General features: G+C 40.8%; 1 protein-coding gene across 5 annotated transcripts in view; it reads right to left on the bottom strand.

The window, feature by feature from the left end:
* The window catches only part of PCDH1 (protocadherin 1), a 287,578-nt gene that overhangs the window by 66,061 nt on the left and 208,205 nt on the right, over positions 1-13,312 (bottom strand). For all 5 annotated transcript variants that reach the window (XM_077474262.1, XM_077474266.1, XM_077474265.1 and 2 more), the window contains exon 4: positions 10,121-10,340. In XM_077474262.1, the coding sequence (XP_077330388.1) occupies positions 10,121-10,340 (220 nt within the window). The remainder of the gene's footprint in view (positions 1-10,120; positions 10,341-13,312) is intronic.

Genomic DNA, 13,312 nt, shown 5'->3' with positions numbered 1-13,312 from the left:
AAGTCCACTTATTGCATTGTAAGAGTACTTCCTCCTGACCTTCCAATTTGATAACGGGGTGTGCAGCTAGCTCAGATTCCCCATGCCCCCGCCCCCCTCTTTCATGAGTACTTCCTCTCTCTTGACCACAAACGACACTACTCTTAGGTATTAAAAAGTTATATAGCAACATCTGGGCTGTCCTGTCAAATTTGACAACGTTTGGTATGGCTGGTTGACAATACTTGGTCTGTTGGGTTGATTGCAGTTGCGATTTCCTTTACATTTTCTGTGCAAGAATCTCCCAGATGGTACAAGCAACTATAGGTGTGTGCAAAGTGATGAAGATGTATTGTTGGGGAAAGTAATTAGGCTTTCTTAATCTGGGTTTAGATATATAAAGAATATAATAAATCAGCCAAGGATAGGTGGAACAAGGCACCACATCCCAAATTGAAGAAAATGGAAAAAGGGTACTTTTAAGGTGCCTACAACAATGAAAAACTATACCATGTGTAGTGAAAAATCAAATTTTTATTGAATACATTTGTTAAAATGTAATCAATAAAAAAAGATTTTTTTTTTTTTTACTATACATGGTATCGTTTTTCATTGTTGTAGACTTAAAAGTCCCCTTTTTCCATTTTCTAGGTTTAGATTTGATATTGTTTCAAGTATAATTTTATGCTGTATGTAATTGCACTGAGACACTATTGTACATTTTAATGGCGATAAAAATGCTGTGGAAAGTGTTAAAGTGGTTTCAATATTTGATTCTAGAAGAAAAAAAAAAAAAAATGAAGCAGAAGCAATGAAGAGACTGTCATCAGCATTCTAATTATATAAAAAATAGGGTTTGATTTTACTTTAACCACCTGTTGAAAGTTCCCTCATTAGACTAGAGTAATTCAGATTTCTTAGTATTCTGCTACTAAAATCCCTAACAATAATTAAGAGCAGAAATTGATTGCTAGTCAGATGGAGAAAATGTCGACCTTCTGAGTCGGATACACAAGTAGCATGAAGAAGCATCTTGCAGCGATCAATCGCACATATTGGGACATTGCGGGCAGAGGGCAGTTAGGCGTGGCCTGTTCCTAAATATTTATAAGCATCCTGGAAATAGCCATATGAACAGAATTATTTCTATGTGCATGCATCAAACAAATGCAAATAAACGGAGAGCTCTCATCATGATTGGGACAGCAAAAAATTTTGAGTTTTGAGGATAGGCAGGGCACATATTTGCCTACAAGATCTGCTGCTTTATGGAAATCAACCTCATATACAGCAGTGCACAGCATCATAGATTGGCCCTTCTCTATGCACAAAAATGCTTGAGGATTCAAGAACAGAGGAACATAAGAAGGAATAATTGTTCTGTCCATTTAAAGGGCATACACAAAGGAGGGCTACTGTCTGCAGTACACAACATTCACTACGCTACAAGGCCAGCTGGAGCTTGAGCTTATGAAAAAGTCATTCTGTAGCTCTGAAAAGAAGCCAGCCAACTCCTCGGAATACATTTTTCATGAAGATACAGCAATACTGGAAAGGTCAGGTCAACCTATAGCCTGCCATATATCAAACTGAAAATTCTGTCTCCAAATTGTCCGTTGCGACTTCCCTGCATCTCATCTTTCAGAAACCACTAGTTACGGCTATATGGCTCTTTACAATAAAGAGACTGAACGTTCCATTTCAGAAGCCATCAAATGAGGCTTGTTAACATCGGTTACATTGATTAACATGGTTAAAAGCTAGGCCTTAACTTAATTCACAGTGCTGCATTACAGTGATTGGAGCAAGGCAGGAAGGAAGTTGGAAAGCAAAAAAACGACATGGAAAAAATCATCTAAAAGATTAGGGCTAGATACAGACAGGTCTATAGGAGGCAAGGAAGACATATACTACTGTTACTCAAAATTATTGTCACTTATGTTTTAAATATAGATCCTTATACTGGTTAGCATTGTGAATTGAGCTTTTGGTTTCTTGCAAGTGGTCAGATTAAAGACATACATATATATATATATATATATATATATATATATATACATACATACATACATATATATACATATACACACACACACACACACACACACATATACACACTACAGCCCTCACATTTTTGTAAATATTTTATTATATCTTTTCACGTGACAACTCCAACAAATTACATTTGCTACAATGTAAAATAGTGAGTGTACATCTTGTACAACAGTGTAACTTTGATGTCCCCTCAAAATAACTCAACACACAGCCATTCATGTCTAAACTGTTGGCAACAAAAGTGAGTACACCTCTAAGTGAAAACATCCAAATTGGGCCCAATTAGCCATTTTCCACTCCGGTGTAATGGGACTCAGTGTTAAAAAGGTCCATGGACGGTGCTACCAATAGGCAAGGTAGGTGCTGACCTAGAGCGTACATCAGTAGGGGGCGAAAGCGCTGGCTACATGCGAAGGTGAGGAGTGAGCTCTTTAGCTGTGCTGTTGGACAGACTGCCTAAAACGACACAGAGAACTCCCATCTCCCCCCTACCTCCACCCCCAAGAGGCTTGGAAATCAATTTGGACGGAAGGTAATGGCACTTCCAAGAGGACTGCCCCGTCCGCCTATTTCTCCGGTACATGAGGCAGCGGTAGCGCTATAGTGCAGACTGAGCTCCCTGCACTGCTAGTTCTAGTGCTGGTTGCAGAGTATCGCTGCTGGAGGGAGTGAGTGGGGGGCAGGGGGAGTGCATGCGCAGGTAGTTCCAGCCTGCCTGGGCGTTCTCTTCTCCAGACAGAATGTCCGAGCAGAAGGCAGGAGCTGTTTAACTTTTCAAGGTAAAAAAATGCCTGTGAACCAATTGTCTGTCTGCTAAATGGAAAGTTGGACAGCTCCTGCCCTCTACTCAATTGTGCCGCATTCTCTGTCTTCTACCTGCTGTGTGAGGTAAAAGATGGGGCAGTGACAGAAAGAGGACCGTGTCACAAAAAAGGTGGCTGTAAAGGGGACCAGGAAACCAGAAAGGTGGGGACTGTGAATGAGTTGCAAGTAAGGATGGAGGAGGGCTGTGGAGGAGACTGGGATATAAGGAGAGGGGCTGGACTGGCCAAGCATGTCTCCAGACCTAAACACTATTGAGCATCTGTGCAGCATCCTCAAATGGAAGGTGGAGGAGCCCAAGGTCTCTAACATCCACCAGCTCTGTGATGTCATCATGGAGGAGCAAAAGAGGACTCCAGTGACAACCTGTGAAGCTCTGGATGACTCCATGCCCAAGAGGGTTAAGGCAGTTCTGGAAACAAAATGGCGGACACACAAAATAATGACACTTTGGGCCCAATTCGGACATCTTCACTTAGGGGTGTACTCACTTTTGTTGCTAGTGGTTTAGACATGAATTACCTGTAGCAGAGTGTAATTTCCTCAGTGTTGTCACAAGAAAAAAAGACAATATTTACAAAAATGTGAGGGGTGTACTGACTTTTGTGAGATATACAGGTACATACACACACACACACACACACACACACACACACACGACACTTTATTAGGTTTACCTTGCTAGTACCAGGTCAGACCCCCTTTTGCCTTCAGAACTGCCTTAATTCTTCATGGCGTAGGTTCAACAAGGTGATGGAAACATTCCTCAGAGATTTTGGTCTCTATTGACATGATAGGATCATGCAGTTTGTCAACTGCACATCCGTGATGCGAATCTCCCTTTCCACTAGATTCCAAAGGTGCTCTATTGGATTGAGATATGCTGACTGGGGAGGCCACTGGAGTACAGTTAACGCCTTGTCATGTTCAGGAAACAAGTTTGAGCTTTATGATGTGGTGCATTATCCTGCTGGAAGTAGCCATCAGAAGATGGGTACACTGTAGTCATAAAGGGATGGACATGGTCAACAACAATATTTAGGTAGGCCACGGCGTATAAACAATGCTCAATTGGTACTAAGGGGCCTAAAGTGTGCCAAGAAAATTTCCCCCACATCATTACACTACCACCACCAGCCTGAACCGTTTCATGCTCTCATGTTGTTTACGCCAAATTCAAACCATCCTACCATCTGAATGTCGCAGCTGAATTTGAGACTCATCAGAGCAGGCATCATTTTTCCAATCTTCTATTATCCAATTTTGGTGAGCCTGTGCAAATTGTAGCATCAGTTTCCTGTTCTTAGCTGACAGGAGCGGCACACAGTGTTGGCTTTTGCTGCTGCAGCCCATCTGCTTCAAGGTTTGATTATTTGTGCATTCAGCATACCTTGGTTGCAACGATTGGTTATTTGCATTACCTTTCTATCATCATGAATCAGTTTTTTTAACCTTTCTCTGTAAACCCTAGAAATGGTTGTGTGTGAAAATCCCAGTAGATCAGTTTTTTTAAATACTCAGACCAGTTTGTCTGAATGTGGCATGGTTGTTGATGCCAAAGTCCCTTAAAATACCCCTACTTCCCCATTCTGATGCTCAGTTTGAACTTCGGCAAGTAGTCTTCACCACATCTAGATGCTTAAATGCAGTTGCCGCCATGTGATTGACTGATTAGCAATTTGCGTTACCAAGCAATTGAACTGGTGTACCTAATAAAGTGGCCAGTGAGTGTATATTGTGACAGGAAACCAGTAAAAATGATGGGTTATGTCCAGGATGGCAGATATATTTGTCCCGGATTCATGCTGTATACAGTTTTCCTTTTTGTGCTGCGTAGTGAGCCCGTTTGGCTCACCGAGGTGTTAACAAGCTCAGCTGTAGCAGGTTGAATACTCTGGGCTCTATAAAGCTTCCAGGCTGCTTAGGGAGGACGCTCCGTCCTGGAACCAGATCTCTGTGCATGACAGACTGGGGAGCAGCCATTTGCTTGTATGGTGAGATTACATCTGTGCGAGTATGGATCTGCTTTATTCTGTGGAAAATGTCAAGGTCTGGGTAGCAGTAGGCTGTTCTAGGACAAGTAGCAAGGTTCCTGAATTTGTTGTTCGATACCCAGAGTGGCGAGGGTATATTTTCTTTTATCTTTCCTTTTCGTTTTGATACCTGCACTTTGTGGACACAGACCTGTAAATAAATCACACTAGTGTTTCACCAAGATCCTGCGGTCTTGCTGTGCCTTTTGCACTGTGCTGCGACTAAGGATGAGCTCAGGCGTGTTCGCATGGTCCACGTGCAGAGCCCGCCAGGAAGTCGGCGCAGCTCTGCGCTAATCACAGGCAGTGAGACATTTCCCGATGCGCCGCTGCAGAGATCGGGAAATGTCTTACTGCCTGTGATTAGCGCAGCGCTGTGCCGACTTCCTGGCAGGCTCTGCACGTGGACCATGCGAACATGCCTGACCTCATCCCTAGCTGAGACTCATCCAGGGAGTAAAGCACAACACGCTACTGAGATAATTCCTCACAATATTATATATATATATATACACATACACACACACTATATATATATATATATATATATATATATATATATATATATATATATATATATATTCATTCAAGTTGATCTAAAGCCAGATTTTTTTTTTTATTCTGGATATAGAAGGGGAGCATTAGAATCAATCATTTATGTCCCATAAAGGAGAATTCACTTTAATTTCTGTCAAATACTTGACAAGAACTGAGATATCTTTTAAACATGAAGTCATTTTCCACTTATCTGTAACAGCAACAAGTGCCCCACTCTGGAAGATTTTATCAATATTCCTGTTCTGGTAGTACTTTAAAATTTCGAATTTTACCTGGTACTTATTCCCAATGATACTGGTGATCAGGATAAGTGGGGGGCCATGGAGTAATGGAAGAAGGTGGCCTGGTCTGATGAATTGATGAATAGTTTGAGGAGCACAATGACAAGTCCGACGTGTTGACTTGGCTTCCAAATGCTTCAGATCTCAATTCAAATGGAGCATCAGTGATATGTGCTGGAAAAAAAAAAAAGTCCAATCCATGGAGGCCCCTTCTCATAACTTGCAGGACCTAAAGTGGTTGTACACCCTGTACAACCACTTTTACCTACAGGTAAGCCTATATTAAAGGCTTACCTGTAGGTGCTGGAAATATCTCCTAAACCTCCACAGTTTAAGAGATATTTAGAAAAAAGCTGAGCACCGATGACTATGGTGCATGCTCACTTTAGAAAGGGCTTATAATGCCGTTTCTAATAGGGGTCATGCCATGAGCATGCTCGGGAATGACATCACGTGACTCCGGCCAGTCACAGAGCCGGAGTTCGCGGCCCCGGAAGGAAGAGGGGGTGAAGATGGACACTCGCTGATAGTGGGGACAGCAGTGACATCCCAGGCTTCGGCTTCAGGTAAGCGACACATAATGGGCTTTACCTTTGCAGGGAAATGAAGAGGAAGTAAAACCCATCAGGGTTTACCTTCTCTTTAAAGGATCTGCAAATGACAGCTTGGTGCCAGATGCCACAGCATACCTTCAGAGGTCTAGTGGAGTCTAGGCCTCAATGGGTTATAGTGGGTGGCCATGTTGTTATGGCTGATTGGTGTACTTTTTTCATTGTTTTACTTATGTTTTACATAAGCAGTGCAGTTTTTTTGAGGGGATTGTGGTGCTTTCCCCATGCCTCATACTGACAGTTATAGCAGGAGTTTCACATTAATGTCAAAAATACTATCAATGTCTGCTTTAAACTCTGTTTCTAGGCATAGTTTGTAAAAATATATGTATATAGGGCAGCCAGCTCTGCCTGTTACATATGCATGCCTGGCTTCCTGCTTAGTAGTGCTGCAGAATTATTGTGCTTCACTGTTCCCCCTTCTCAAAGCATCTTTCTTAAATCTCTTACATTATCCTTTGATCAATTCTTCTGAGTACATTTCCTCATACACAGGCAAGAGCGGGAAAGTCCACAGATCTGTATATGACATTTAGCTTGCAAAAACATTGGGTAGCAAGCATATTAATGCGCCAGAATTACTTTTAGGGCACCTTTACACTTATGTACATATTAACGCATGCCTTTTAATGCACAACGGTGTGCCATGTGACCATGCTCCATTTTTACAGAGCCCTTGAAGAGTGTCAATGGGTCAAGAGCTCACAATGTTTATTTATTTAAACACACACAGCGACGTGTACATGACAATGTCCATACACATCACATTGCTGTACCACGGACAATGTCCACAATACAAAAAGCACTCAAAAGTGTGACGGAGCCCTAAGAGAAGTGTTACAATTAGAACTTGGAGTGTACTCACTGAACACACAACAATGAATGACTCAATGGCTTCCTCAAGGTTCCAACCCTGAATCAAGAACGTATATTTCTTCTCCACTATGAAATAGCAGTAGTGTGTTTAGCATTTTGCTGCCTACACTGTGTAAAAGCATTTGTATGAAAGGTATCAGAAATGAGGAAACCTCAATTCCTAGTTCAGATTTTGAATTAAAGTAGAACTATAGGCTAGGATAGTGGAGGGTTATAGCCCCTGTCAGATATCTTTTTTTCCCCCATTTGTGTCCCATTGGGATTTGCCTTCACTTCCTGTCTCATAGCCAAACATGAAGTGAGAGAAAATCACTGCAAATTAAGGGAATACCTTGGGGATCCCTAGGTCACCTTAACTAGTGTCCCCATTGGAAGATTTCCCCTATATTACTTTTCTGGACACAACCCAGAATTTGGGATTTTCTCTTACTTTCACTTTAAGTGATAATAGTAAACAGGACACAGAGAGGGTGAATCTCCCTATTGGGGGGCACAGACAGCAATAAAAACTGACAGTGTTGCAATTCCTCTCCACTCTATCCAAAACTGAAAAAAAAAAAAAAAAAAGTTTTGCCTTTAGTTATTGTAGATTTTAAGTCTTATTCAGCTGCATCTCTGAGAAGGTAAACTGAATTTCAGGCCTATTCCCATGACCACCATAATATTTGAGGGATGAGCCTAACCCTTTGAGATTAAGGGCATTTGTCACTAAAGGAATGTGGACATGACCAGTTATACCCTGCTCATAACCTTGCATTTTTTAACGTATTGCTGAGAAGTATTTTAGTACATAGCTCCCAACTGTCTCTGATTTTGAGGGACTGTCCCTTATTTGGAGCAATGTCTCCCTTTCCTTCTCATGTGTCCCTCATTTTTGGTCTGATCCATATAAAATGAACTTTTTAGCTTTCAAAAAGTGTGTTTCTCAATGCTACACCTTTCATCCAAATTCTAAATGGCTGCATTTGTAATATTTTAAAAGCCAATATCAAAAGGAATAGGAGTGGTAAAAAAAAAAAAAAAAAGCCCTTGTTAATTTAATAAACTTTTTTTTTTATTAATTCTCCTTTAAGAGGGTGTGGCAGGGGCCGTGTCCTATGCCCACATATGTTTGCTAGTAGGTGTCCCTCATTCCCATCTCAAAATGTTGGGAGGCATGTTTTGGTAAATGGCACGATTTGAAGAGTGAAGGAAGCCATTTTGAACACTGTACTAAAATTGAAGGCACTGAGGCCTACCGATTTACTCCTGCCTCACTAACTAAAATCACTAATGCCCGCAGGAAACATGTACTGCAATGGATACTGGTATTGGGATCAGAAGCACAGAAGACTCACACCCGTCTAGCTACTCAGTGAATAGAATGTAGTGAATCCATTTGGATAAAAACTTCTCTTTAGGTGTTATTAGGCATTCTTTTTTTTTTTTTTACTGATCCAAGGAAACCCATTGTTTTCATTGAGTCTGTACACACAGACATATAAACATGTGCTGCATATAGATCAGTAAAGAAAAAAAAAGAAACCAGCGTTGCTGGTCAGTATTTCTATGTGCATATATACACTACACATACCACACTCCCTTGATTTAAAAAAAAAAAAAGCTAAAAGATTTTTTGCACATGTGTATGCATATGCACAAATACTCATGTGCTATGCAGCCCATCCTAGCACTTTTTCTGCTAGGAAAAAATAATAGCTCATATTGCGAAACGCTCGTTAACCACGTTACTCACAATCCGAGGTTCCACACACACATATATATATATATATATATATATATATATATATATATATATATATATGTTTGGCGGTTCTAAGTAATTTTCTAGCAGAAAATACAGATTTTAACATGCAAGCAATAAGTGGCAAAAAAAGGTTTAGTCTTTTTAGTTTAGTGGTTAAACTGACCTCATTTACAGACAGAAGTTCATTCCTTTGATCTAAAAGAAACATTTGTTTCTAGTTAGCAGACAAATGTTTATCAACATTGTCAGATTTTTTATTTTTTTTTCTATTGACAGCTCTGAGTAGAGAATCCTCTGCACTTGTTACATGAATGAATCGGGGAAATGCTGAATAGAGATCGTGAGGGAGGGTTGAATCGAGATCGCAATTGTTTTTAATGCTTATTCGTGCAGCTCTATTATAGTATTTAATTTTTAATTGTAAGAACATTTTTATGATTTTTAAAATTGTTCAGTGGATCAAATTGACATTAGTTTTCAACCATATTGATCAGAAAATTTGGACTGAATTTTTTTTTCAAATGAACAGTGTATGCGGTTTTTGTTTGGAATATTACATTTCAAACTTGAATGCTAAAAGAATGGCAGCTCTGGCATGAAAGAGTAGGCACAGACAAGCTCTCTTGATGAGAACTCCTGACAGCCCTTTAGTTGTCTTAACTCCTGTTGCACAGAAGGATTATGGCTGCGGGGGCAGAAGGTAGGACAGAGGAATATTTCTGATTACAAGGGCCACATCATACAAACTGTAAGCTATGTTCCTTGTGCTAATTTAATGTTTTTAGTTTTTTATTAAACGTAGACTTGAACTACTTTCTTGAATGACATTTGTGAAGACATCAAATGTACGGAGAATGTTTGTCCAAAAAAATCGACTAGTCTAAAGCCTGCTTAATGCTAGGATGGCAACCAACTCCACGACCAAAGAACTGTGGGTCAACCTCTTAGCTACCACTGTCTTAATAAACTGCTGTGCTATATCCATTTCCCACTGCTGCAAAATGTGATGAAATAAAAAAAAGTTGAAGTACTATATGTATTGGAAAACGCGTACACTTAAAGTGAAATGCTACAGACAGAGCTACAAAGCAGGCGGCCTGGTGATGGTGCAACACTGGACAGCGTGATAAAGAGGCCCTGTTCTCCTCCTGTTCTTACCAGTTTCAGGATGTTCCATCTCACCGATGCTGCCATCAGGGGTGGTTCTCTCATAGTGGTCTTCTGGGAGAGCGAGAGGCCCTATTCTTGGCCCAGAGGACGACTTGCTACTCGGGGTCTCCGATTCCTCTAGGCCGCTGTCATAGTAGCTGTGCTGAGAAGGGTCCTGGAGGTCAGGGGCTTGGTTGGATGTAGAGAACGTCACTCGGCGATGAGGTAACTAAAGAAAAGATAAAACCTTAATTAATACATTGGATGCATCAACACATTAAAACAGAACGTTTAAGCTTATACAGTAAGGAAATACACCGGTCTTTAGTTTGTGTATTGTATCTCTACAGGCGTTAATGTATTGTATGAAAACTGTGCTGCAAGTAGCAGCTTGTAGCAGCCAATTAGCTTTTGACTTTAATTCCTGCAAGTTTGAAAACAAAACAAGGCAACCGATTGATATTGATAATAAGAAATGTTTTTGTTATGGCCCGTACACACAATCGGATTTTCCGACAACAAATGTTGGATGTGAGCTTGTTAGCAGAAAGTCCGACCGTGTGTATGCTCAATCGAACATTTGTTGGTAGACTTTCCACCAACAAATGTTGGCTAGCAGGTTCTCAAATTTTCCGCCAACAAATATTTGTTGTCGGACAAAAGTCTGTGCATGCTTGGAATCAAGTACGAGACAGAAGCGCTTGGTCTTGTAAAACCAGCGTTCGTAATGGAGATATCATATACGTCACTACGTTTGTAATTGTTGGCCAACATTTGTGTGACCGTGTGTATGTGAGACCAGTTGGAGCCAACATCCTTCAAAAAAAGATCCACGGTTTTGTTGACGGAAAGTCCAATCATGTGTACGGGGCATAAGAATCCTTTTCTTACATCAACCATATAGTTCTTTATAGTCAACTTTCCTTGCATTTGTCTAGACACTTGCCATCGGCTAGTTAAGCAAAACTATTCAGGAGTGCTGGTAAACAATTTAATTGCACAGAGCATACACGTAAATCCTTAAAGTAAACCTATGCTTGGCCTGATCAGGAAAACGTACCTACCCTTTCTTCTCTGTTTAGCACAAAGAGATAAAGGAAAATACTGGAAAACACGTATACGTACGGCTTTGAACTCACTCAATGTGACAAAGCTGGACCAATCAGTGTTGTCACATTTGAAGCCCCGTGTAAGCTACTAGTCCAACAACTCATACCTTAGACGGGGATTTTCCTTACTATCCCAGCAGTATCATGAAGTGGCCAGGATGAGAAAGCAAGTATGTGTCTGTAAAGATCTCCATAAAATAACTAGCATGCAATACGGATTCCCGATTCTGCATGTCCACATGCAAATTCAGCACGGAGGGAGACATTTAAAAAAAATATAATCTTCTTGTAAAAGATTGGAACAATGGCAAATGGTACAGTTGAGATTTGTTTCAGGTTCTGTATTACTGTAGTTTATTCATTTTTGCTTTATAGCTACAGTAGTAAAAAATTTTGCACTTGCAATACAAGAAGTCCATTTACTCTTGCAACAATCCACCTCATTATATGCAAATTATTACTGAGTATACCATGTGCGTGGAATCCACATCTTTACATGCCATCATTATACAGTACACAATATGCGTTATTTTTGCAAAAAAAAAAAAAAAAAAAAAAACAATCACTCTTCCACATGCATAGTATTGCTAATGATCAGGAATTTTGACAAATAAATTCACTGAACATTGCCCCCATTAAGATCAAGTAATTGGACAGGAATAATGTGGATGTATGCACTAACTATATCAACTGATCTATTATTAGATAAACTAGGTGTTAGTTTGGGTGCTATAGAAACCAACACAGAACAAACGGCATAGAAAAAAAAAGCAGACCATGCTTTCTTTATTACAGAATGTAAGCAATAATATTTCTATTTGGCATGTGGTATTATATCCATTCTAGTTTAGTAGCATTGGTTGCATTACTGCATTTATGTACTTAAAGGGAAGGTATATAAATGTTCACTATAAATTGGTGTAATCGTAAAAAAATTGCCTAACATTTCATCCACTAAAAGTGTGTGTTCTGTACAAAGGGTGGACAAGCAAATGTTATTAGGCCATTTCTAGTGCTGAAAGATTGTTTTTCATTGATTTAAAACGGAAAATACTGTGTTTAGCCACTAGAGGGTGCTACTTTTTGTTTCCCCGTCTGCACAGAACGAATGTATGTGGCTCTTGGTAATTGCTATGTGAATTTTTTATTTTTTTGTAAATACACACCCTCGTGTCAGTGAATTGGAAGCTGGAGCATGGAAAGCATAGGAAGAGATGGCAAATTGCAAAAGGAAAGATTAGGGTCAGTTACAAACTCTGCATTAAAGTGGTATTAAAGGAGAAGTTCAGCCAAAGCTCGTTTGGCTGGGCTTCTCCCAAGGGTCATAGGAGTGCAATTCATTTTGCAGTCCTGTGACCAGTTTTCAGCAGAGAGTGGTCTGACGTCATAGGCACAACGTCATTGTGACAATGGGAGTCTGGATCCGCAAGGTGCCTGGCTGGACTAATAGCGGTTTCAGCCTCTCAGTGAGCTGCTGAAAGCCTGAGGCGACCGCTCTGTCCCTTCACAGCTCAGCGCCCCAGTGAGTGTTGAGGAGCAGAGCAGGAGAGCTGCTGATTGACAGGCAACAGCTCTCTGATCGGGGAGCTGTGAGAACAGAGCCATCTGCAATGTTCGATCACTCGGTTCCCAGTGTAAAGGTGTCGGGGGACAGAAGCAACATTGGACCAATTGCTGCATCCACCAAGGTAAGTATGATGGAGGGAAAAAAAAACCAAACCCATACTTCACTTTTAAAGTCTTTTTTTTTTTGTTTGTTTAAGAATAACAAACATTTTTCCTTACCTGCTCTGTGTAATGGTTTTGCACAGAACAGCCTCTTCTCTGGTCCCTCGCCAGCACTCCTGGCCCCTCTCTTCTGCCAAGTGCCCCAACAGCAAGCAGCTTGCTATGGGAGGCACCTGCTGTTCTCTTCTCTGGTGCCTCACTGGCACTCCTGGCCCCTCCCTCCTGCCAAGAGTCCCATCAGCAAGCAGCTTGCTATGGGGGCACCTGCTGTTCTGAGTGTCCATTCAGATATGGAGCAGTGGCTTGGCCCCGTTCCCTATCTCTCAGCAGCAGGAGCCAATGGTGACCGCTGCTCTCTCAGCCA

Source organism: Lithobates pipiens, unplaced genomic scaffold (assembly GCF_037356315.1).
Source record: "Lithobates pipiens isolate NorthernLeopardFrog02 unplaced genomic scaffold, aLitPip1_a1.2 Scaffold_8, whole genome shotgun sequence".
Classification (NCBI taxonomy): domain Eukaryota; kingdom Metazoa; phylum Chordata; class Amphibia; order Anura; family Ranidae; genus Lithobates; species Lithobates pipiens.
Note: the sequence above shows the minus strand (reverse complement) of the source record. Positions and strands in the feature narration are given on the sequence as shown.